This window comes from Micropterus salmoides, unplaced genomic scaffold, assembly GCF_014851395.1.
Source record: "Micropterus salmoides isolate LMB-PRFRI ecotype aquatic unplaced genomic scaffold, ASM1485139v1 Ms_hic_scaffold_9, whole genome shotgun sequence".
NCBI classification, from domain to species: Eukaryota; Metazoa; Chordata; class Actinopteri; order Centrarchiformes; family Centrarchidae; genus Micropterus; species Micropterus salmoides.
In genome coordinates this window covers 9,113,347-9,141,011 of record NW_024044681.1, presented here as the reverse complement: position 1 = coordinate 9,141,011, position 27,665 = coordinate 9,113,347, and the positions used below count along the sequence as shown (strand labels likewise).

The window sequence follows — 27,665 nt, the reverse complement described above, 5'->3', positions numbered from 1 at the left end:
GTAAACAAAATTCTTGGCTAAAAGCTGAGCTTAAAAGTTAGTTATCAAGCATCATAGTCCCAATTTGAGTGAAGTGTAGGACTAAATGTAAAGTGTCAGTCTTTACGACACTTTGCTGTGCCGCAAACAGAATTTTGGATGACGATGTAGCCAAGGACCAATCACTGAATAGATTTGCTTATTTAAGAATATTCTCAGATAAATTCACATTGAATGTTGAAATTCCCAAGAGGAGTTTATATTCAACACACATTTAACAATAAAGATTTATTAGAAGTGAGAAATTTGGACCCACACTTATTATTTAGCACAAGAGCAGACAGAGCGTGTTGGCCACCATAGCTTCTCCTGTGCGCTTTGAAAGGGAGGGGTTAGTGGTGCGTCCATGTGACATCGGAATAATCAGAATCTTTTTTTCCTCCTTAAATCTTTATATAAAAAAGAGAAATAATGGGACATGGGACATAAAGAAGTATACAATGCAAAATCACATAATGCATATACATATGTTGCAAACATGTAATTTGTAATATGGTTATAATGGTTAATTTGCTGTCCATGAAGAGTGAACTAGATGTCTGCGTGTTGTTTATATGCTCTGATAGTAGCGTCCATGTTGATTCCACATTCCCACTTAAGAGCACATGAACACACACTGAAGTCAGAAGAACGACTTCACAACTCAGGAAATGGGACCATCTGAGGAGCAAGTGTATGCACCGTGAGCCAGTGGTTGCAATTCGCAACCCTCACCACTAGATGCCACTAAAACTTACACACTGAATAAGTTTTGGGGTTATTGCAGCTGATTTTAGGTTTGAAGGAACAATACCAGAGGTGAGACAGGGATGTATGATGATTTTGTGTTGTAGATGTAATTTTTAAAGCCACAACATTAAGTAGGAGCAATTTATTTCTCAAGCAAACAAAACGTTGCATGTCCTACACATGATCAAGACAGGTTGACTGATAGAGCAGGAATTATTCCATATTTGTTTGGTTATTTGGTCACACGCAATTATGTCATGAGCGGGTATGAAGGACCTTGCTCTAGGGTATGTCAGCAGGAGTAATTACCGAAAAGAGTCCTGGTGTTTCAGTCTGTCAGGCTCAAACTAATGACTTTCAGCACATAACCATTTCATCTCTAACATTAGCCACCTGATGCCTCATTAGCAGAGCATTTGTGTTTGTATGTGTGTGTTTTGTGAACGATCAAACACCAATATCACCTCAGAAGGACCAGCAGAGACAGTTCGCCAGTTAACTTGTGATGCAGAACTTCAACTCAGTATTGTTCACACCACAGCAAACAGTGTGATGGATGGATCATTACTGTAGTTTAAAATGCTCCACAGAAGTTTGATGCCTTCTTATATCTTCAACTTGTCTTGTACCCATTCCAACTTTATTCTAAACACGTCTGCAGTCAGCCACTCGACTCTCACCAGGAGGTAGACCAAATCAGCTTAAATAGACTGCTACTCAAACAAAGTAATGTGGACTCATCCTTCATAAACAATGACTAAATAAGTTATGACTCTGGAAAGTAGAGAAAGTTGCTGGCATTGAAGTGAAAAAAACATTTAGAAAAGAATTTAAATTCTGGGGAATGGATCAGAATGGATCTCCAACTTGGCAGCTGTTATAGTTGCCAGTGACATTACAATCAGCACTGAATCCAGTACATTTGTTGGTCATGCTCTGGTAGACTTGAGCATAACGTGTCATGCTTCTGATTAACAATATACTAATCATTCAATTCCTAATGCAAAAAATTATTATTTTTATCAAATAATCTGAGTGTTATACTTTATGGCCTAACTGGTCTAGAAATCAACCAACCAAAAAATTTTCATCGTCGGTTTGCTGTGACCAAAGGGAATCACTTATAGATAATAGAAAAGGGCTGTAAATCCTCTTCTTCGTGTTGAATGAAAGCACTTTACTCATCCAATGTGCTCTGGAATTGATTTAACCACTAAAACAGCAGGGGGCACTTTGGCTTTCTTTCAGCTTTTTAAGGGATCGGACAATGTGACTGATCAATTACAATAATAAAGGAAGAAATATTTTCATATTTTACGTTTTATGTATTTTATATACCCTCTGTTTGCTGTGGCAATTATGTGCCTGGTTTCAGCATGTTTAAAGCTCTTCATGGCCTCTCGCCTTGTTATATCTCTGACCTTTTAGTCCCATACGCACCAGCACGTACCTTGAGATCCTCGGGCAGAGGTCTGCTGTCTGTTCCAGAGTCTCGACTGTCTAAAGAGGACAGAGCGTTTGCAGTCAGGGCCCCGAGGCTCTGGAACAGCCTGCCCGAGGAAATCAGGTCGGCTGAGTCAGTGAACTCTTTTAAGTCCCTTCTTAAAACATACTTTTATAGGAGAGCCTTTCCCGATCTTATTTGACTTTATTTTATCCCTTTTATTTTATTCTATTTTACTTATTTTATATTTATCTTAAATGTGTATTTTAGTCTTTTCAGTGTTTTCTTGCTTTTATCGTGTATTGTTTTTGTATTATTGTCTTTTGGGTATTATTGTCTTTACACTTGTTAAAGCACTTTGTAACTTGTTTTTGAAAAGTGCTCTACAAATAAAGATTATTATTATTATTATTACTACTGTTAAATGAGTATGTTTTGTGTTTTAATGTCTTACCATGGTAAAATCTCTGGAATTGGTTTCTCTTTTAGTGAGAATGCCTCAAACAATTAATTTCTTTTAATAATGGTGCTCCTGGATTACCTCTTAATTTTTTATAAATCTAATGAGTAATGAATGGGATTATGAATTGATTATTTTGATTATATTTTGAAATTAATGTCTTGCCGCAACTTCATCTTTGCATTTTGGAACTATTTTTGTAGGCAATTAGTACAGTTGCCCAGCAGCCTAATTACAGTGATACACAGCAGTAGAACATGTACATATCCTCATTTAGTGTACTTCAATCTGTCTTCCATTAAGGCCCCCTGATTGTTCATTCTTGGGCATTAAACAGCAGGACCAAAATTACACATTTTCACAGCAACATTCAAGTATCCGTCAGCCAGTGATTTACCAGACGTTTCCTTGTAACTTCTGTATGTTTCTGTGTTTTTATCTCTTCATGTTTTCTAATCATGCATTTTGTTGGCTGCCTTGCAAAAAGCAAATTTTGCCATTAGGGACTATAACATTTTGAAGTTGAGCTTTATTAGTCATCCCCTGAGCACTGATTTCATGAAGTTAGCAGACTGCCTCAAATGTAATTAGTGTCTTCAACTGTAACGCCATTTCACACTTCTGAAATGCAATGCACGCCTATTGTCTCGCTCTCATTATTCCTTTCATTTTGCTAAAATGAATTGCATGTGAACTGTGAAAACAGCCTGCCGACGGTCGTGGGTCGACTTTTTTTCCCTCTCTGTCTCCCTCATGGCTCTTTCTTCCATCTCATTCTCTGTTGACCTTTCAGTAAAGGCTGCTGGAGGTACTGAGGTTTAATTGTCCCCAGTGAGAGCCAGTAACTCCGATCTCATCAACAGCATGGGATTTAATGCCGCCAGCAGCCAATTCTGCATTCTGTTGACTAGTGGCAAGAATGGGCTTTTCGGATGCAGCTTGGGACTAATTCATGGGGGAAGAAGCTGGACGTGAATGAGGAAAACTATTGGAGGCTTGACCCTGGCTGGCAATCTTTTTTTTTATCTGGTTCACACTTAAACTTGTTCTCACAGCCAAAATGCAACTTTCTTACCACCTGGATCTTTACTGTTGTTTTAGAGATATGATAATAACTTTCAGCAACATCATTGTGGAGACTCAGGGATGCATGAAAGACCTCATTAAAGCATTATCATGTCATCTGTTGGCTAGTTTTTTGGTATTATCATAATGAAATTATCTGAGATCCAAAGATATTCTATTTGCGATCAAAAGTGAGAAAAGCAGCAGTTTATCATATTTGAGAATGGTTGGCCTTTTTGACGGTAGTTGAGAATAAATTGTTAGTTCAATTATTGAACAAAGTTGAAGAAGCCTGTACCATCGATTAAAGTTGGCCATTGCAATTAAACTAGATAAGTGCACAACACTGCAAAAGTCAAATATGAACCAGGACGAATTTCTCCAGCAGAAATACATAACTGTAAACTTTTGCGTTGGGACAATTTATTTTCAAGTCATTAGATGGCGTGCCAGAACATAGTCAATTTATCATTCATTAGCCATCATATGCTGTTTGCCTGTTGTAGCTCAATCAGTAGAGGACAGAACTCCTCTTTGAAAGGTTGTGTGTTCAATCCCCACTTGCTGCTAGAGTTATTTTTCTCCTTTTTCAACAAATTGATTAAGGAGAGATCGTTTTTATATGTTCAAAATTAAGCATGTGCAGGAGTGTGTGCAATTGGTCCACATCAAACTTAGGAACGCTTATTTTCATTTCCCCAGTATCTCCAGACAGGAAATTCCTGCGTTTCTCATTCAGCGGAATCCATTTCTGACAGCTAGAGACTTTTTTGAATTTCCTTCAGAACTTCAGAAGTAAAAGCTCTCAGTAAACAAGCTCTCATGAAGTACTGCTGCAAAGACATTCTTACGCTTTTATTTTGTAGGTTCAATTACTTAAGAGGAAGCGATTATATGAGTAAATTTTGCTGTCATGACTAAGATCTGTTTCACCACCAGCCGCTATTGCCGCTATTAAGTAATCTGGCCACGGGCCAGATATTATTGCCGGCGGGCCAGCTTTGGCCTGCTGGCCGCCTATTGCCGACCACTGGTCTATGGTCTATCTCTCTAAATTCTGAGTCAAGTACAAAGTCAAGACCTATAAATCCCAAAGCCCGAATCGTAATCATTGGGTTTCAAATTGCTGTTGCTGTCTGCTGAACTGGTTTCCCTTATGCTTGTGCAGTGTGATTGGTTCCTGTTGGATTGATTCAAACTATATCCGCGGTCAGGAGTGAGAGCTGATTCACTGCTATTTCTTTAATAACATAATTGTTCAATTTCAGACTAGGTATAGCAAGTCATTGAAGTCAAAAAGCCAAAGGCTAAGAGAATACTCACTCACTGGTCAAGTGGAGTCTTAAATCACCAGATCTGATGATTTAACAGATAATACAAAGTTTGACAGCCTGAGCGTCATAGGCATTGTTCTTCTTTAACCCGAAATTCATTCAGAAGGTTGATGGTTGAGGACAAAACAGATAACTGGGGCCATATAAAGTCAGTTATATCATAATATTATTATAGTCTGATGAAGAAATGCTAAAATGGAGACATAGTTCTTGGTTTTCTTGTAGTCAAAAGCATCATCATCATAATAAACGTCAGCTGCCTCTCCTCCTCCTCCTCCTCCTCCAGCTTCTTCATCTTCTCTTTGTTTAACTTCTCTTTACCCACCCCATTTTCCATGAGTGAAACCTGTAAAAAAAAAAGCTTATCAATGTTGCTTGGAGAAAGGCAGGCTGCAATCAGAGGGGAAATTGCTGCTCTTTCACTAACAATCTGCAGCAGAGCCAGGGATATTTATCTACCGAGAGTCTATCTGCAAAAGGAAAATGGCCTCACATTGTAGCTTTTCCCACATAAAAATAGATATAATTGCATAGGTTATCATGAGAAAAAGGGTAGAACTCAAACCGCTGAAGAATTCAAAGCCCTAAAAATGGAAAATGCTTCTCATGAAATGAGAAGGAATTTTCATGAAAGGTTTCTAATTTTGGATTGAAACCTCTCAGTTTTTTTAATTCAAGCCTCCTCAGGAAGCCGCCATGCAGCTGAAATAAGCTGATTGTCATGAATGATTGATTTCTAGGCCATAATAGGCACATGAGTGTTGCAGTGGTAAAGTTCCAGTCAACTACCATAGAGACACTGAATTTCTTAAGCGTTACCTCTGTCTTTCTTTAGAGTGCTGATGTGTTTGCTGGTGGAAGCCAGTGAAGCATCTCATCCTTGATGCTACACTAATTGGTTGGTCAAATACTAAATAAACAAGAAAACACTTTAAAATCTGCAAAACTATAGAGTTAACCACTGAGCGTTAATACTGACTGAGTGAATGTGGATGGATCAAACAAACAGGACTTTCACCACGGAGGACTCTGTTCACATGTCGTGTGAAACAAACAGTCAGTGTTGACTAATTTTAACTCAGGTACGTAAGTTAACAATTTAGGTACGTACATAACATAACTTAACTTACACACATATGTATGTAACTTAACTGACTAAACAACTTACTTACCTACCGGCCGATTAAGGGGAGTGAGGCGTCAAAGGCGGTATAACAGAGCAGTCAATAAAATAGTTTTTTTTTTTTTTCAAATACTGCAAATCTTTGAGCAAACAGTCAAATGTGCACAAAAAATATTAGGCTGATGGGTTCAGTTTTATGCAAGATTAGCTGCGGACAGACACACGCATACACACACACGACCAAACACATGATCCCCTCCAGGCTTATGCCTGACAGAGATAATGATTTGTTTCCAAGACACTAAACAGTCACACTCAGAGGTCAATAGAAAAATCACTTAGGCTGACTGAAAACTCTCTAGCTGCCACTCCACTGCACCGGCCTGAGTCTCCCTCTGCCATAAACCAGCAAAACAAGCATCACAGCTGTGTGTGTGTGTTGGTGTGTGAGAGAAACAAAGACTGACAGAGTTGCGTGTTTTTCTGTGTGTGTGTTTGACTCCGAGTCATAAATATAGGTGGCAGTCCTCTCTCAGGTTACAGCGGGAGGTAAATGTCTCGGAAGCTCTGAGGTCATCTCCTGTCCTGACTGCTTATGTTATTCCAAAGCCTCTACTGTTATATCAGAGCATGGGTCATCACATAAAGGAGAGGAAATGGTTCAAGTCCTAGTTCATATAGGCTGTGCCCTCCATTAGCTGGCGTTACAGAGTTTATCCCTGCTGACTGAAGTCTTAGTCCGAGCTTACAACCGTGTGAGCTGTTGAAGAAATCATCAGAAGTCCAGTTAAAAAAATTATTCATTTTAGGATGAACCACCGCTTGAATGGCAAGAATATTGTTAACACCCAGGTCAAAAGTACAAACTCATATATTCCATTATCCTCACTGAGTGAAAAATGACAGCAGTTCCCACTTCAAATTCAGAGACATCACTATGACTTTGCCAAATTTGCTGCAGAAATATGTATTCAGTAAACCAGCAAACATGAATAAACAACATCTGACAGTGAGCTTTTGTGGAGTTGGTGAGTGCTGATAGTTTTGCTGAAGATGGGAAGGTCAAGCTCCCCCACTGGGCCTGGAGAGGCAGAGATGTTGGCACTGCTGGCCCCGCTTTGGCCCCTCCTGGGACTCAGGGAGACTCTTGCTTCAGTGGTCCAATGTGGAGCTGCTGCAAACCTTCTCCTGCAGGCTTCAGCTCTGTCTCTCAGGAGCAGTGAGCCATATACCACAGTCACAACAGTTCACCTCACTTGACTTTAAGTACAGGCTCCAGTGGGGATATACCAGGTACAGAAGTGTTTCATGTTTTTTATTCCTCCCTCCCCTTTATTAATCTCTCCCTAGCAGCAGAGACCAGGCCGACCATCCCTAGTTGCATGTCCTGTTAAAGTGCACTGCAGTAACAAAGTTAACTCTTATCTGTCAGTTTACTGAAGCAGATGTGACTAAAACCTCACCTGTCATTAAGTGTAGATCGTGTGAAGTTGCTTTATGCAAAAGGTTTTGGTGGTCTCAGCAGCAGTATTTGATTATAGTAGGATCTGTTCTGACTGTTCTTCTGTTGAAATGAAGACATACTTTTTTCTGAACCTCTAGGACAATCAGTCTGTTGTTTGTTTATCTATACTTTCAATTTTTATCTTCGCTTTAATCATATTTCTAAAGTTTATTTAGTTGAGTTATGACTATTATTATTATTATTATTATTTATTTGTCAAGCTAACAGCAGTGACTGAAGAAATTAGGAATAAGATACATCAACTATATTTTGCTTTCCAAAGGAAGCAGATTGTGACTCCAACTCCCCAAAAAGTTGAACTAACCCTGACCCTGTGGATTTTCTAATTCAGGTTTGGATAGAGAATAAATTCAGCTAATCAGCAGGAACGCTGACACTCAAATGTTAACCGCACTGAAGTCTCACCATTACATCGGCTCCCTCCTCCCTCCAGGCTGCTTTTCTGGCTCGAGAACAGGCATGGTTCACTGGAGTGGAAGGACCCAGAAGGGAGGGCAGCCAATACATCACACATCACACATCATCCCCCCCCCCCACCTCCTTTTTAGCTCATTACCACACAGACTCTGGACCGCCATGTCCATGAGGTGAAGCCACTTTAATCTGTCTCAATCTGAGAGCCCTCGGCTGTCTCTGCTGCCACAACGAACCTATTTAACATGAAGGGAAGCTGGATTTGCAGCCGGATGAGCTGTACATCTCTGGAGACAAATGCAAGGAGTAACACACTCATACACACTCCAGAGCAGAACACAGGCTCATACGCACCTGCACGACAAACAGCAGACATGTATTGTTCAGTATGTGCACACACAAAGACACACCTACACACTAACATAACAGTCACAAACATACAGATCAAAGTCAGACTGACTTTATGATTGAAGCTGCTGATCACATAGAGAAACATATTATAATATACCACAGACCCTTCACTTCTTCCCCACTAGTGGGAACTTTCTGCAGACCTTTTTTAAGACAATAGTACGGGACAAAAGTACATTTTTGAGTCTTCTATCATACTATGTATTGTATTTGTATGGCTGTTGTTTGCCAAGAGGTTGCCTTTTCTAAAAAAAGACCAACGTGGAAAGAATCAGCCATAAAAGACCAGTGGCCCATTCGGGACACCAGCTGCATCGACATTGTTGTGTTTGACAGCCTACTAAAAACCATGGACAGGGTAAAATCATCATTATGTGTCATCACTGGGAGCAAATTCATGCAAATTCTATTAACTTTTGACTTGACTTTTCTGCCCTGAGCTCTCTTCGTTTCTGACCCTGACTATGACCCCAAACTGTGGGCTTCATACATCTTACTGCTATTGCATTAACCTTTAGATCTTCTCTTAATTTACTCTGTAAATGTTTAGCATTACATTGACTCTGCCAAATGTTGAAGCTGCTCTATGTGGAAAAATATGTGGGCTACCAGTGTCAAGGAAAGTCAAATAACAGTTTCCTGTAGTATAAATTAATAATAAACTGTAATTAATCATTTTCACAGAAAAGGTGTTTCAAAGCAAATAAATTAAGGAAAGTAACTTGCACTATTATTGTCATACTGAAAATGTTTTTAGTGTTAATCAAACAGCATTTGAAAAAATGTAATACTGTAAATACACACACTTACAGTTGGTTCAAGATCACAATGACTAAAACCTAAAAAACCTAAATAAAAACAGATAATCACCTTTGTACTACACATGGTTTACAGTTTTAAAAAATCCAAAAAGCATAATATAAATATTTAAGAATGGATCATGAGAGAATCCCTATTTTCTCCTCCCATCTCTCTAATTCTGCCCTTAATGTATGTGGCACGGCATTAATCATACTTCATATTTAATCTTGTACATGTACATGGGTGCATCTGTATGTATCAAACTTACAGTGCACAAGTATGTGTGTATGCAATTGATCACACAGAAGCAGTGTGCATTTAAAAGCACATGACTGGTGTATTTGTTTTGGTGTTTGTGTGCTCCTGTGTGTGCTGCACAGTAATCACGGTGTACTGTATATGAGCTGATAAGCTGTTGAACCATGCTAATGTACGTTTTCGAAGAGCCATTTGTAGAGCACTCAAGTTGGACTTGACACACATTTTCATAATGGCTTAAAACATGAGTGGAGAGCACGGCCCCGGACGCATTTCTGGTCTAATAAGCTGCAGATGCATAAAGATGATCTGATCATTTGACACACTGCTGCTTCTCTTTCTACAAAAGGAATTTTCTTTGTGTTTGAGGTTACTTAGGACCTGGCAGGAAGCTGGAACCTTTCAGAGGGCCCACTGTATGCTACATATGTGCTATAATAAATTAATGCTAAATAACACAAAAGTGAAAAAGTAATAATATAATAACACTATGAAGGATCTTCAACCAGATCCAAACCCAAAATGTAAATTCAGACTGGGTTCAGGCACATTTTTATGCTTGTACTATAGGTTTCAGAACAAGACATTGGATTTCAGCTTTGGCACTGGGTTTGGCTACACACTTTTGTTACTATAGAATTCATTTCTGAACAGGGTTATGGCATGCTGTATTTTTTTTATTTATTCCAGAAACCGCTAGAACATATCGCTCCCCCCTGCTAAATGTTAAAGTGAGCGTTTTGAGTTGTTTCTGACAGAGGCCGGAACAGAAAGCTTCACAAGTCTGAATAAGGAGAGATAAAAACACTGGTGAAAAAAAAGAGGATATTTTATCCACAGCCAAAATTCTCTTTCTATTTGGCTGTGGAGGTCAGAGAGATTTAATGTTTTGCTGAAGACATTTAAGCCGGATGGATTTGTGCCAATATGAAATTCACATAAATATTTTAAAAACCAAGTGCATGCACGCATGCTGCAGATTTTTACACTTTTCATATACACATATATACAGAGTGCTGTAAGATTTAAGAACTACACAGGTTAAACTTAGTTCAAGGGATTTTGAACACACATCCTCCTAAACAGCATTCTCCCTGACATCCACTGCTGATCTATATTCATAACGCTCTGTAATTGCAGTTGATGTAAATATTTCATCTCTTCATACCTCTCCTCACCTCCAACCTTCTTACTACCTCAACTTCCTGCAGTTTTACTGTTTTGAAAACAGGGATAAATCTATAAGCATCTACTGATCTGATGTACATTCATGGATTTCTACTGCCTCATTAACAAAATTGTTTCTGTAGGCTGGTTTATGGATTCACCCTTCTTGTCCCACATACTTAGAAGGAATTCAGGAGAGAACAAACATCCCATAACAACAGACGTCACTGCTGTCCTGGGTGTGGCACACTGAAAATAGCACTTTGGCAAGGGCATTACCACCAAAGCGCACAGGTTTGAGACCACAGAGCTAATTCTTGACTATTTGTGTCAATAGCAAACTTATTACATTTGATAAAATGGAAGGCTATGCAGACGCCAACAAAACTCAAAAGATATTGATTGTGCTGTAGTTCATTCCATTATACAGGTTTTCACTTCTTAAATGTGTGTAGCTTCTGTTACCGCATATAATTAATTTAGCGTGCTACAATAGGAAGGAGGCGTGTTTGACGTTGATTTCTTCCCTTTCAAACTTATCTACCACATTTCAAATGTTTTCCTTATTCTATAAACTTCAGGCAGACACATTAAAAACATTATAACACTCCCAAGTGTAGCGTTCTGTCAGAACATACGGCTCAGCATCTGAGAAACTGCTCTCTTGATTTATGCAGATCTCATATTAAAGCCCCGCTGTAAAGCAGACCTCATGTATTATTCACAGAAATGGCTGTGTGTGTGTTTGTATGTATGTGCTACATAAATGTGTGTGTCATACTCTGTTGCATCTGTATCTGACTCATCACAGGCACAGTGGATTACTAAGCAGAGAAAGAGACAGCATGTGGAGCAGATGCGATGGGACAGACAGGGACAGTAAGAAATAGTAAAACTGAAACTAGGCAGAATAAAAAAAGAGGGAAAGACAGACTCGGGGCTTATCTTACAGGGACAGCGGCACAACAGATGTGGATTCATTTGATCATTAACATCTTTATTATTGTTCACATACTTTAACCTAATAATCCATGCTACTTTATAGAAGTAAATGCCTATTTTGCTCTTTATTGCTCATTAATTAACTGACTGACTGTACCCCAGTTCATAAAACTTCAAACACCTGGGGCCAGATAGATAAAAGCTGCTTAGACAAAAAACATGCTTTTACTATTTCCAACACAGAAAAGGATGTTTTTTGTGTGGTGTAGTGAAATGTACAAACACATACTTCAGACCATTATTTGTTTAGGCTGTTATGCAGTTTCACTGATTGTTTCTTATGACTTGCAGTTTACACATTTTAAAGTCACATTTTTAAACTTAAGGTGATTTGAAAAGTGTTTTTTTATATTTTTACATAGAAATTAACATTTTCTTTCCCTGTTTATGTTGTTTTTTGTCCTTTTGTCCTTTATTATTAAGCCCTTTGCAAAATTTCTTTCAATATTAATGCTATGAATTACAACCTTGATCACATTTTTGATGTTTGCTGATGACAAAACAAATGTATAAGAATATTTTTTTGTTGTGAATGCAGAAAGATTAAGTCATGAACCTACACAAAGTTGCATGCATCTGACCCGTGGTGTCAGTACGTGCCAAACAGACATTAAGTTGTTTATACTATACTTACACAGCAACAGAAACTAAACAGACACTGCTGACCAGATGTAACCTGCTGGAAGTGTGGTGTAAAAACAGCTCAGGAGTGATAACTAAGCATCAGAAATTTAGACAAAATGCATCTATTCTGTGAACCTGAGTTAAAATGGTTCATATCTGAGCTTCTCAGCATTTGTTTTGTTTTGATGTACAATAGCAGTTGCATGGTGTTTCTCAGAGGAGAGGAGAAAGGTCATGGTTTCATCCTTCAGTTCTGGTTCATTTAGACTGAATAACAATCGGACCAGGGTCCAGAGGAGTAATTTTAGATTTCAGCATCTACACAAATCACAGCTGCTGATACAAAAAGACCAACAAAAAACTACACACGTAATACATACGGCGCCAGCGGTAGAGCCCCTCGCCCAGGACTTACAAACAGCAGTTGAAGCTGTGCTCTGGCGTGCCTCTCTTCAGGCACAAGGAGCAAGCTGGTGACTCCACCTTCCCAACAACAACAACACTTTTCTTCAACACTGAGCAGCGAGGTTGTTCTGAACTGGTCGATGTTCCTTTCGGAGTCGTCACCCTTCTGCACACCTTGAGTGTGCTGGTAAAAAACTTTTTCAATGACTTTATCTAAGAACAGTAGGTATGATATAGGTTATCCAGTACTGTTGCATTAACACTGCTCTTCTTTAGCAGAGGCTATTTGGAAAGCATTAGGAAAAATGGCAGATTGGAGGGAGCTGTAAACTATGGCTATTAGTTCTTTTATTAGGCTTCTCTAAACTGTTTTGTGGAAGATGGTCTGATGGCACTGAGGCAACAGGTGGATTCTTCTCAGAAGAAACTGGTTCTTGGTATTCAACTAGTCTGTTCCTGGTAGTCACTTGTTGATACAGCTATAAACATTGTAGAATACATCTTGTGATGCACCTGGGCATGTAATCAGACTTTTGATTGCCCTAAAAGCCCGCTCAACCTTCCCGCTGCTCTGTGGGAAATGGGGACTGGATGTCACATGGCTGAAGCCCCAATCCTCTCCCTGAGCGGACCACTTTAGGTATACCATGATGAGAAAAGATAGACTTGAAGTGCTAAATCACAGCTCCAGATGTTGTGGATGTCAGTTTGGCCTCTTCAAAACATCTTGAGAAGTAGTCCACAAAGGCCAGGTAATGTTTGTTTTCTGTCTGAAACAAATCTGCTCTTACAGTAGACCATGGCCTTGGTGGGAACTCATTAGGCATCATTGTTTGTCTGAGATTTATTCTCTCATGGCTACACCTGTCACATTTCTCTATCATTTGTGTCAGCTCTCTACTGAGGCCTGGCCACCACACTGAATGTTTAGCTCGCTCTCTGCACTTTGTTATTCCCAGGTGGTCCTCACGCAGCTTTGACAACATGTCTGCCTTCAGTGATGCTGGGATGACTATCCTGCTGCCATATAGTAGTAGACTATTATGGACTGTGAGCTCACCTGAGAATGGCAGATAGGGCTGGAACGCTCTTGCAAAGGAAAACTTGTCTGGCCATTCTTTGACGCAGAACTTCTTTGATTGGTGGAGTACAGCACTGTCGTCCTGGTGTCTCTGGATTTTTCTCTTTTCTGTAGCTGGGAGACTCGCTATGACAGATTCAACACAGAGGTTGATTTCCTCCTCCTGCAGCCCCTCTGCTGTGTGGCTGACAAGAGCTTGGGACAGCACATCTACAGTTGCAATGTCTTTGCCAGCCACATGTGATATAGTGTAGGCAAACATCACACAACGCAGTCAGCTGAGACAAGCATTTCTGCATTTGGATCATACAATGCAAGCCCTGGGGGTGTCGTCAGTAACTCTTTGATGCTGTTGAAGGCCAGATGTTGTATTTGAATTTCTCAGCAGGTCTCTGAGAGGTCATGTCTCTCAGCCGGGTGAGGCAGGAACTTCCAAAGGTGGTTTTTCATGCACAGAAAGTGTCTCACCTCACTGACATTACTGGGCACTGGAATGGCAATGCACACTTTATCAGGTTCTGTGCTGACCCCCGATGCCTTAATGACCTGCCCCAGGAACATTATCCTGCTCAGTGAAAATTGTCGTTAAGCATTACTCCTACCTCCTGCAGTCATGACAGCACTCTCCACAGCCTCTCATCATGCTCTGTCTGTGTGGCCCCCCAAATGAGCTCATCTGACACAGAACAACCTCAAGGCCCTCCACGATGCGTGACATGCATTTGTGGAAGTGTTCTGTTGCCAACAAGGTTCCAAAGCCTAGGTGAATTTAACACCCGAACAGAATTATGAAAGTGGTTAGCATAGATGACTTCTTGGACAGTGGAATCTGCCAAAATCCCACGTTGGTTAGCCAGTATCGACTTGTGCGTTGACATTATCCACATCCATGTCTGTCATCCATGGACTGCTATTTGCATCAGCTGACAGTGAGCCCAGAGATGCTACTTCCTCTCAGTGTCACCGTAGCTACATGGATTTCACACATATATTTAGTTTTGCACACTCTGGTCTCATGTCCCTTTATTCTGCAGTTACATTGCTTCCTTAGCTGGACATTGTCGCAGGCTATGCCCTCTTGTATCACCGCATCTTCTGCATAGTGTCTGTCTTTTCTGCTGTGCTTTCTTGACTGTCTGCTTTTATAGCGGCTTGAATTACTTTAAACAAGCGCTATCGCAGTGCCTCGTGTGTATGCTGTAAAACTGTGTGTTAATTTTAAGCATTTCTTGTTGCTTCTTTACTTGCTGACTTTATCAAGTTTTGTAGAGTCAATTTAGGATTGAGTTGTAACCGTTCTGACAAACGGTTATCTCTTTGACCCACAACAAGTCTATCTCTCACCATTTCATCATGTAGTGCCCCGTTTCCACATTGCTCTGCTAGGGAATACAGCGCTGTGTGAAAGCTGCTCCGCCTCCTCTCCCATTGTGTAAATCAGCGCATTCAATTAACTTTTGTCCGCTTGTGTCTGTAATCCATACCAGATGCAAAATCTTTCGAAGCCTTTTATCCACTTATTCCAGTCTTCAGCTTGGATCGTGAACTTCTCTGGTGGAAAGACTCGAAACTGATGTCGATTAACTCATAATCGCCGCCTGTGAGCTTGCTAGCTTTAGCGTTAGGCCAAGCTTTTGTCAATTGGCGAAGAGAGAAAAAAGAACTTGCCTTCTGACACCATGTTACGTGGTTTATAGGTACACCGTAACCTTACTAGGAGGCTCTACACAAGGACCACAGCAGCATGACTGTTGATCCCCCCCCCCCCGTTTTCAGCCACATGCACAAAGTTCCTACCGCAGTAGTTAACCCAATACTACATTACTTCAAAACACATTGTGTATATTAAGTCAGAGAAACCAACAGAAACCAACCTGCAAGCACTTGACCTCCTGCTAACTGTAATGTGTGTAATAGCCATAATATAGCCACTAAGAAAACCAAAGCAAACTTTCACACATGTATCCCTAAGGCAGCAGATGGCAACAGATCATAACATATGCATCATAAATGGATCATGAAGAAAAAACATGACATCAGTGTGAACCAAATGTATTTCTGTATGACATGTAAATGTAATCTGGGGGTAAGAGCATTGAAGATTTTGCCTTGCTGTCAGAGAATTACTGTTTAATGCTTAATAAATTAACTACGAAAATGGGTTGGCGAACTCAAATATTCATCGTAGAAAGGTTGATTTCTCTGTACATCATGCTTGAAAAAGGGATTTCATGCAGCGGTTTTGATTTTCAATGACAACTCCAGTGCATCACCTCATACATACATGTAACACCCATGGCAAATAAAAAGGCAAAAGGTGACTTACTATGGTGAAGTTCATGACCTTGAGGATCCAGATAGTTAGTGCCAAGTTGATCAGGATCAGGATCATCAGCAGCAGGACGAAGAAGTAAAGGCAGCGTTTCCTCCAGCCATATATTCCCACTTTGTATACTTGTGGTTTCTCTGAACTCTGGACATTGTTCCTATGAGTGCACTGTTCTTGGGTCATCTGAGAGGAGACACAGAGAGAAAAATGAAGATATCATTACGGCTGAGGGTAATATCTTGCCCTTTGTGTTACTTATACAAAGTCAATTGTGAACTGCTGTGTATTTGTTTGGGAATCATTACGGGGGCTATTGTTTCATCTGAGATGGTACATAGTGTGATACAGGCTATTTGCATAAAGTTATAGCTGCATTATTTGCATTTTTTGCCACTTGACAGCAAAAAAACTTGTAAACACAAAATCGACATATTGTTATCTTCAAAAGCTGTTATGGTGACATACTTGACTTCCTGTTGTGCTAATTCTGACTGTCTTGACAACCTCACAGACAACGTGAATAGTGCCTTGCTATACATCTCGATTCTGTCACACCTCTCACTACCAAAAACACAAACAGCGACGGTTCTCAGATTACACATGTGTACTCAAAATAAGTTTCAGAAAGCTGGAATCAAAGGTGGCATAGGTCAAAACAAGAAGGTTTTCACCTTGCCTGGACCCCGACACTTTCTGCTGCTTGCTCAGTATATTTCTCCCACCTCATTAACATTAATAAAAATAGTCCGAATAAGATTGACTTGATTAGTCACTTGTCCACACTCCACTCAGAGTGATATCTGCGATCTCTCCAATAATCTTATTGGTGCAGGCAGCGTGACTCAGTCCAATTCAATCCTCACTCAATCATCCTCACTCACCCTGGCTAGCTTGGTTCAGTCCTCCAAACCTACAACTTGCTCATTAGATCCCACACCGCCTAAGCTTTTTAAGGAACTTTTATCTTTTTAAATTAATCCCCATAGCTTTTAAAACTGCAATTATTAAATCTCTGCCGAAAACCCCCAGCATGGATCTGCAATCTCCGAACAATTACAGACCATTTTCCACCCGTTTTTGTCAAAATTACTCGATAAGGTCGCTGATCAAGACTGCCCAGTTATCCATCAACAGTCTCCTTGATCCATTTCAATCTGGTTTTCAGTTCTGACAATCTACTGAAACTGCCTTAACCAGAGAAGTCAACAACCTACTGATTGCTGTTGATTCCGATCTATCATCATTGTTGATGATACTAGACTTGAGTGCAGCTTTTGACACCATAGACCGTGGCATACGTCTAAGCCGCCTGGAGCAGCACATTGGTATCCAAGGGTGGTTTCACTTGTTTTTATCCTACAGACCCAAACGTGTAGGTTTTAACAATACCACCTCTGACTCCTGTGTAATAAAGTTTTGTGCACCCCTGGAGCACCCCTTGTGGATGATGTCTCCAAGGGGACATCATCATCCACAATACAATATTAATTTCCACACAGCTATATGTACCGGTAAAGCTGAATGACCCCTCCCAAATCCAAAATTTAGAATCATGTCTAGTAGAAATTAAATAATGGATAGATATGAACATTTTACAGTTCACTGCCAATAAAACAATGATTTCTTGAATTAGTTGTTGATTTAGCCAAACATGAGCATCTAAATGAGAACCTGATAGTTAACATTGATGTTTAATAACAAAAGCTCTACTATCAAGAACCTTGGAATGATTTTTGACTCTTGCCTGACATTCCGGAGGCACATAAACTTGTTAACTGCAATGCCTTTCTCTCTCGACTCTGTCTCATACGGACGCTGAAAGGTACCTTTTGCGTCAGATAACTATGCTTTATCACCCTTTTTGAAAGCGTCAGTTTTTTATGCCATGAAATGAGAACAGGCTGCTGTAGCGGCACTACCAGAAGTCTTAAACTTGTCCAGAACTCAGCAGCCAGAATCCTGACAAAAAAAACTAGAAAATCTGACCATTTAATACCTACTCTGGCCTCTCTTCACTGGTTACCAGTGCAAGCTAGAGCATGACTTAAGGTTCTAATTTTGACTTGTACAGACTCTGTACAGACTGTGAAAACAAATTTTCTCCACTGAGGACAATAAAGAATGAATCTGAAAAAACACATTCAGTGGGTATTTTTACATCAAGACTGAAAACCTACTTGTTCTCACATCACAACAGCCTGTCTTAGAATTCCTGTTGGGTCGAGCACCTTTTAATATCCTCTCATTCTCAAGGTGTTAAATGTAGCTGTCATGTTTACGTTTTTACTCTTTTTTTATTTGATCCTGTGTATTTTTGTGTTGTGTTCAGACCATGTTGCATGGTGATTTTGCACTTTAAATAAAATATGATTTGATGTTAGCAAAATTGTTTATATACACATCCAGTGGACACAGAACAACATTAACATTATTTTAGAGTTGTGGTGAATAAATGCTAATAAGTCCAATATTTATTCATTTTTTAGCTCCTATTTGGTCTTCACCATCTCCACAGAAAACTATATGGCTCTTTAGCGACTAAATGTTTCTCTTTAGCTGCTAAATGTTTCTCTTTAGCTGCTAAATGTTTCTCTTTAGCTTTAAATGTTCATTAGCAACTACAGCTGTGTCTAACTGTGTCTTTCTGCTTCATGGTGCTGGACTTTGCTTAGGAGTAGCATTAACAGCAATAATTTACACTCAGTCTTTTTTCTAGTCTGGCTGCTTTGTATTTAGCCATTATTGTAACCCATTGGGCCTCCATGGTGGAGCCACCCATGATTGCTTGGAGATTTGTGATACAGCTGCAGAGCCTGTAGACAATTACATTACGATAGATGGGGCACATCTTAACATTAGTACAAATAACATGCCATAAACATTCCCCTCACATACTCCACTCCAATACTGACCAGCCGCTCAGTCCGGGCACGATGAAAAACAGTTTAGTTAGCAATCGCATTGATTGATTGCCGCATAAGTGGTCTATAACTCCATTATACCCCTTCTGCCCCATTGATGTGCTGATAGTGCCGATTAATGATGATTCTAATTGTCTGCCTGTGAAGACAAGAATGCATTGTTCACTTCAAGCGCCATAATAATGCCCTAATAACTCTGTGGAAAAATACAATTTACTGTCAGCCGTGCTTTAGAGTGCGCGCCTCAGACCACCAAAGCCAATCGTTTTTGACAACCACACACATTTCCCGCTAACTGAAACAAATGGCACAAGACAGGACCCCGGTGAGAAAGCGCTGAAAGCTACAGAGGAGACTCCAAAGCACCAGTCAGCAAAAACGAGGAAATCTCATTGTGTACGGTTGGATTTTCATTTTTGTTTGATGGGAGATGCAGAAAGATGAAGAGGCGTATCTTTGTGATGTCTAGCTTGATAAAAAGGAGGAATATCAGTGCTGTGAGAGTAAACAAAGCTAAAAAGGACATCCAAATTAAGACTGTTCTCACCAACTTCAACCTTGGCAGTGCTTTTTCCTGAGACTTTAAACTAGACATAAAACACCGAAAGTTCATTAGGGTCCCCTAGAGGCTGCAGTGGTCATTACTTCTTGTAGTACGAAAGTCTTAGTCAGAGCCTCATCAATTTTAGTGCTGAAATGTTTTTTACTTCTATTTTATTGGCTCTGACCAGGACCTCTTTCTTAATTTCGCATTCAAAGCTCTGATTGGATCTTTTTTTTTTCAACCAGGGAAATTGCAATGTATGAGAACAACACCAGACCTGTTTTGATCTCTGAAAAAAACATGAAGGTCTGAAACTGTAGGTCTCCAAATGCAGTTTAAAAGTTCTACATTGTGCTAAAGGTCAACCTGATGCTGGTGTTGGACAAAAAGTCTGGGTCACAAAATATATCTACTACTAATATAATGGCAATAGCTGTGGGGATCATCTCAAACTGGATTGAAGTAAGGAAAAAGCATCTTCTCTATTAAAACAAAAATACGGATGTATCTAGGCTAGATCACAGTGTGCCTGCAGTACCTCAAGCTTTGTGTTTAGTTCAGACTTATTCAAATACAAACATGAATACAATGACAAACAACTGTAAGCAACCCAGCCTGTTTGATCAGCTCTTTGGCAAAATCCTCATAGAGAGCTGCAGCCTGTGAGTGGGGATTAATAACGCGTCTGATCCTGCAACACACTTGTATGTTTCCATCTGCAAGCACCTGCCACTGCACAGACCTTCCAAATATGGCTGTGAGTCATGGCAGACACACTGTTCAACCTGGAAGAAACCTCTGTCTTGTCTAATCACCCTTTTGAACAGGGTCCAGTTCAGCTGACAGGGACATTTGTTTATACCAGGAAGTATGATTATGAAAAACCACACACAAGATACAAAGAATGACAGTTTTCCATTTCCTCTCTCTAGATTTGTTTTTTTCCCCATTTGCTGTGACAGATTCACATAACTGACCCTGAAACTGATATGAAACTGAAACTTTAAAATGAAACAGCAATGCCAGTATTAAAATAGAAGGACAGAAGTATTCCAGTCAAATGAACTGCAATCAGTTCAGCTGTTTTTATTCAGAAATAAGGTTATTGTGCATAAAAATGCCTTTAATTTAAATAGATTTAACGTGATTTTGTGTAGCTCTGAAAAAATCTGTTTTATAAAACTAAATGAAGTGGATTGAAAAATGTCCTTGAACACAGTCAAAAGAACAACGCTAATAAATAAATTAAAAAAACTCAGACTACTGCAGAAGCTGCCAAGCATCTCCAGGTGTTGTGGAGATGACAGCATCAGCAGCTTGGCAGGAGAGCAACACTCACAGTGACACCAACTTCAGTGTCAGCTGCTCACAAGTATGATGAAGTGTGTGTGTGTGCTCTCATTTATTCATGTGTAAATGTGTTACTTCTCAGCTAAGCCTTAACACAATCTACACATTGTGTACTACAAGTTTTCATTTTGCAGTAGAAGTAGTTTGGAAATAGTGTATTTGGTAATACCTTTTTAAGCATCCTCTTGTGTGCAGTAACCACGCATATCCTGTAGTGTTGGTTGATCACCAAGATGCAGTTAAATCCATGGACAGTAAGGAAACTGGAGTTAGGTCAACAGCAGATACCATAATAATGGTGGAAAGTTTTAATGAGAAAGTAGTCTACGCTGGTGGTGCTGCCATGATCTCAACATTAACACATGGGAACGTCATTGTATCTCGCTATGTTATATTAATATTCAAAATGAAACACAAACAAACAGATCCATCTCTGAAATGGCAGTTTATTATTAAGTCAACAATAATTTACAAACAATGCGTAATCTACGTTGATTACAGTGGCTGATCAGTGTAGGATCGATTTTAAACTTTAACTGACTTTTAAATCCTTGAATGGCCTTGCACCCACTTACTTATCTGAGGGGTCAGTTGACAAACTTCTCCTGAGAGTGCTGATTTTAAAACTTGTCTTAAAACCCATCTCTTCCGTCTGTCTTTTGACCCTTGAGGATGACACTTGGAGGAACTCCTTTGTTAGTGATTTTATCTGTATACATTATGTATGTGATAACCTGTAAATTGATGTTTGCTTTTAATCTTTGTACAGCACTTTGTGCAACTTTGCGATTGCTGTTAAAGTGCTCTATAAATAAAAATTGATTGATTGATCGATTGAAAACAGCTATGGTCAAGGTTAGGTTAGCTTTGGTTTACGCAAAAAAATAAAAAAAATAAATAGAAAACCATCATGCCCATGGGTAAAAGAAACCAATGTGGAGACACAGGAAGCAAACAGCAGACTCTCGTGTCAAAGTCCAACATTTTGTTGACCATCCACCCCAACAACTTCATACTTTTTCCACCTTTACTTTAATGGACAAGCTTTGAAATTTCTTCGGCAACTAGAGGTCTAGATGTTTATGTCACTTGAACATAAACAAATCATAATTAGGCATTTGTTTGTTTATTAATGTTATGGTTGTATTTTTGTTGGGGGGCAGTCTTATTATTATTATTATTATTTTGCTATTGTTTGTTATTCTAATTATCATTACGCTGCAAAGATCCATTCAGTAAGTGATGATGTTATCTTCAGAAAAGTCTGAGTTTATTTCTTTCAGTAGCTCAGTGGTTTTATGTGTTTCTTTGTGACTGTATAAACCTGATCTGATTAACCAGGAGTTATTGTTGGTTTGCATATTTTTCTGAAACTAAGGGTATATAGCCATTTGATTATTTGCTGGTTTTATTAATAAATTAAGGAAGAGTTCACATGGCATGTTTTTGTTTGTTATGATCAGTGAACTGTTAGCCTTGAGCTCTTGCATTTGTGCCCATATCATGGAAACTACATTTATAGCTTATACTAGACGAAAATAAGCTTTTCTAGCTTTCCTTCAAGTTGAAAGTAGTCACATTTTTATTGACTGTAAAACTAATATTTTGTTGAAACCATTTGAGCAAACTCAATCATCATCACAAATCCAAACGCAATAACCAATCAATAATAGTTTTCAAAGTTTTATGAATGTCCTCATTGCTTAATTGGTTTCTTATTTACACACACATACTGTATTATATTATTGATCTATCTCCTTCACAAAGTGTATCATAACGTAAATAAATGTACTGCAGTAATGAAAATGTAACTCCTCTCACCCCTCTCTCATTCTACAGACTCTCCCAACATGCACAAAGAGTACTGATAGATTTCAAATAAGCTCTTAGGCTAAAGACTGACTCAGAAAAGAAAATTGTGCTTGGTTACAAGCTAAATAATGACCACTCTCATAAGAGTGGAGGTGTGCGTGTGTGTGTGTGTGTTAAAAAAGCTGAGTTGAAGAGCCAGAGAGGAAGAAAATAAGTGGCAAATTGGAGGCAAATCAAATCATCTGCCTCTCTTGTTCAGCCAACTATTCATTCAGAGAGCCTGAAGAAAGCCCAACGGTCCAAAAACAGAGTCTGTCTCTTATTAGAGAGAGAAATGAGGTTTTACAAAATGTTATTGGTTATTCCTGCTGCCAAATAGCCAGGCAAGCTCCCCATTAGGACTTTTATAGACAACATGTGGATCGGTACCAGGACCCAATGGCTGCTGCCAATGGATAGGCCATTACTGGGGTTCACACGTCTCCAAATGTATGAATATATAAAATGGCCAACAGCCACAGGCAGCAATGTGTGGGTAAGAAGGTAAGCAAAGAAATGTGATCGGCTAACTGAAAAGTTTAGAAACATTTCACCTGTTTCAACTGTTGTTTTATGGTGATTGAATATAATCTCCAGTAGCTAATGAGTGTTAGCTCTTCCCTAAATGGTTTTAGAGTTTATTTGGATTAGCTGCACTAATTGGCATATTTCTCTTCTCCATTTTTCTCCATGTTAGTTGGAATGTTTTAACGTTTGTTGTTTTGCATGGGTTGGTTTTCTTTAATGCATTGTGCACCTGCCTTGGCCATTAACCAGGACAAAAGAGATACAGAAGCTACTGTCATGAATTGCTCCCCACCACTCCCCCATTGCCATTTACTGTCCTATTCCTTCATCTAGAGAACCCCTAGAGCAATTCTTTTTTACTGTATGGTTGAAGCAGCGGAACCTCACAATAAGTTTTTTTCCTTTTACAACCCTCAACAACAGCAACAACAACAGAGAGTAGCACTGAAGCAGTGCAGGCTAGTGGAGGCAAAGAGCAGAAGAAATCTGATGAAACTCTGATGAAAACAGCCTCTTCACCAAACCAACTTCATGTTTATTAAAAGATCAACCTGTTCAGAAGAGGTATGGAGAACACATCACATTTCTCATTAAAAATGCATAGAAATATTTTTACAAACTATGCTAAATATGTTCTACTGATGCTTTTTACGCTATACTACTATTACTACAACTACTACTTACTAAGTTTGTAAGAAGAAATTACACAGTAAAACATACTACATGGCTTAAAGGATTATTAAAAGCACTACTAAATGCTACTAAACACTAATTAACATTTTCAGAGGAGACGGTCCTCACTAGAAACACTGTTTGACATTGTTCTCTTGTTAAATTAAGTATAATGACTTATGATTATGTTTTCCAAAGAGAGACCTTCTGTGAATTAAGACACATATCTGTCAGGACCAAAAGCAGAAGTAGTGTGACGATGTTATAGTGCAACAAACCTTCTCGGGATGAGGCTGGGAAGGTTTGGAGCATATACAAAGAGGCAGACTTTGACACAGGGGAGCAGTTTCATACCACCTTTTTTTTCAACTATGACCACAATCCAAACGAACCACAAGTGTATTGTTTTTTTTTAATGAATTTGGAAGCCACTGATAAATGATGTATTGATAGGGATACCACATCAGCAGCCATGTTTCATTTTGGAAGGCAATGAGAAACTATCTATTGTTGTTGTTTTAGATACAGCAGTCACTGAAGATACCTTTTTACATTAGAGTACTTATGTAGGTCGCTTTCCTTACAGTTTTCTGTGGTTAATATACAAAACATAGAGTTCAAAGATTTGGACTGCATTTATGTAGAAGGTTTAACACTTTGCAATTATCACCTCATGCACCCATCCACACACTCATACACCTATGGCATCAAGCAACCATGCATGGCACTGGCCTAACCATAGTGAGCAAGTGTCTTGCTCAGGGACAAATAGACATAAAGAGCTTGGGATCTAACCACCAACCCTGTGATTAGTTGCCATCTTGCTCTAACCCCTGACCCACTACAACAGATATATCTATTATTGAAGAATTGCTGTATTGTGATATTATCGTTATCATGAGCCATGTATTGTGAGGTACCCTGCGATTCCCACCCCTAGAACATAGTAACGTCACTGAAAAGAAGTCAGGTAGGGCAAGAAACATGAGCAGTCAGATGACCAGACAGGTTGTAGACAAGCCCTCAGATTAGGCAGTTTACAGTTCCTGCTGCAACCTTGACCTGCCATTTACTTCACATAGTTGTGTCTACTCACAGTTTCCCAGTGCAATGAGGGATTATTATCAACATTTCAGGTCTGTTTGCTTTCATATTTCTCTCTAAATGGTGGTTTAGATAATCTAGGTAAACTGTTTGTTTACAACCTGCCTGATTATCTGAATGTTCATTTTCTTCTTTACATTACTTCTTTATATATTAATGATAAAATAATTAACAATTATTAAATGTTTTTTTTTACCCTTACTCTGAGTGCACCAGCAGCTCTGCCTTTTGTCCCACTTTGTTGCCCCCTATTAACACTGAAGCCACTTTCTGAGCGCGACCCTTTATTGTCGCATGCTGCAGCTGCTTATTGGCCCATTACACGCAAGACAAGTGTGGTTAATACTTACAGATACTGAAAAGGTCACAGAATAATAGTAAACAATTTAATGAGAGATTCAACCTGTTCAGGATCTGACAAAGCTGAGGAAAAAGAGACAAGAATAAGAAAACAACCAATTTTGCTTGTTAATTCTGCCATACAGGCATGAAGCCAGGCCTGGGGCCAAGCTTGACTGGATGGCATAATGAATACTAAAACAGCTGAGTAACTTTGGGCTCTTTAGTTTTGAACAAACGTAGAAAAAATGTTTGCTTTTTTTCTCCTCTCTGTTCTGTAAGTGGCTTTAACATGCTTGTCAACAGTATTGCTGAGCACATGATTAGGATAATTTGGCAAAGCCCATGCTTGTACACACTGTGTGACAGATATGGATACTGGACAGATACTAGATTAACAATGAGCGGAGGAGAGAACCACATCTGTCACAGTATGTGCTGGTAAATTCATGTTTTCTAACGTTCTTTTTTATATTGTAAAAAAAAATGCGTTTCTCTTTTTTGTAACACACTTTGCAGGTCATGCCAGAAGTCAGTGGTGGAGACAACCTGGAGGTTAAAGACAGCAGCACATGGAGCATTTCAGACTAAGCGTTTTGCCTGCCTGATTTTGCTGACTTGTTCAGATTTAGTTGATTTGGTTAGTTGTTCCCCTGCGATGGACTGGCGACCTGTCCAGCGTGTACCCCGCCTTCCACCCACTGTAAACTGGGATTGGCTCCAGCCCCCCCCCGCAAACCTGTACGCAGGATAAGCAGTTGACGATGGATGGGATGGGGTCAGTTGTCCTTGATTTTTGTGCTTCTAAAAGTGCTTCTGGTAGCAGGTGGGCCCAGTGATGAAGCTTTGCCCCCACTTTGCTGAGAGTCTAGCTCCGCCCCCAAAAGCAGGGCTTTCATTCCATAAGGTAGATCTTAAAAGTCACACTTAAATGTAGCATTAACAGTAGAAAAAGTGTCCTCAGACATGTTTCTCTGAAGTCACACGGAACAGATTCTCATCACAGATCTACCTTTTTTTTGCTGCTAAGCCTGTGAACCCTGAGGCGGTAAGTATAATTAACTTCTAATATTTTATGTCACTGGAGCAAACGGGCTCTGTGTTAGTATGCCCCACTAAAGGGTTTAAGCATAGATTAGATTCAAAATATGTAGAACCAGGGAGGACGTCATCACAACAGAAAGAAAAAAAAACTGAAAAGCAGGAGATAAAGATGTCTCAGCAGTGGAAAGAGAGAGTCTGAGAGAAGTGGGAGTGACACTGCCAAGCTCAGAGTGTGGGTCAACGGTGAGTATTGGACTTCACCCAGGCAGAGCAGAAAACCCTCCATAGCTTCTGACAGGCAGAAATGAGCAAGAGAACGAGAGTTTATTGAGAAGAGGGGTATGGGAAGGGGGAGGGAGGTGAGGAATGAGGGGAAGAAACAGCAAGTGTTCAGACAATGGCACAGTTTAGACACCGAAGCAGTAATTCAGGAGGTAAAGACAGGGAAGTAACTTCCTCTCTGCAGCATAAAAAGGCTCCTGGGATCGACTTCCACTGCTTACACGCCCTAGAACGTGTTTGCTCATATTTTAAAAATCACCACAAGGCCCTAAAATACAAATTCCCCCAGGATGTCTCAGTTTGCAGTAAGAGTGCAGGGATGGAGAACTTTAAAAAGTAATTCTACACATTCAATTCAAGAAATTCAGTTTTTAATGAAAATAACTGAAAGAGAGAACCTTTTGTAAAATAGGTCATTTATCCTGTGCCTGATTACAAAAATACTGGCCGTCACACTACAAATACCTGTGGAGATGATTATCATCACATTACATGGAGGATCTACTCTTCTCTGCTGACCATTGTACATCAACAATGGAGCGGTTTAGGGTTAATGTGCCTTGCTCTCCAGGACCTGTACACCTCCAGGAGGTGAGCAGGAAATAGTGTGGCCGACCCCTCCCACCCCAGACACAATTATCATATTTCCTATGTTTCTCTAGAGATCAATTTCCAGGACTTTTCTAGGACATTTTCAGTGATAATCTAGCTGGTATGCCATTGTATTTTCTATGCTTGGCAAGTGCTTTTCTTATGAATTATATTTTAACCACTGCTGCCTGAAAACCAATAACTGAATAGCCTCAACACAAATATTGG

General features: G+C 39.6%; 1 protein-coding gene across 3 annotated transcripts in view; it reads right to left on the bottom strand.

Annotated features, from left to right (window-relative positions):
• sgcd (sarcoglycan, delta (dystrophin-associated glycoprotein)) overlaps positions 1 to 27,665 on the bottom strand; it is a 331,965-nt gene that overhangs the window by 112,068 nt on the left and 192,232 nt on the right. For all 3 annotated transcript variants that reach the window (XM_038707837.1, XM_038707838.1, XM_038707835.1), the window contains one exon: positions 16,209 to 16,394. In XM_038707837.1, coding sequence (XP_038563765.1) covers positions 16,209 to 16,394 — 186 coding nt within the window. The remainder of the gene's footprint in view (positions 1 to 16,208; positions 16,395 to 27,665) is intronic.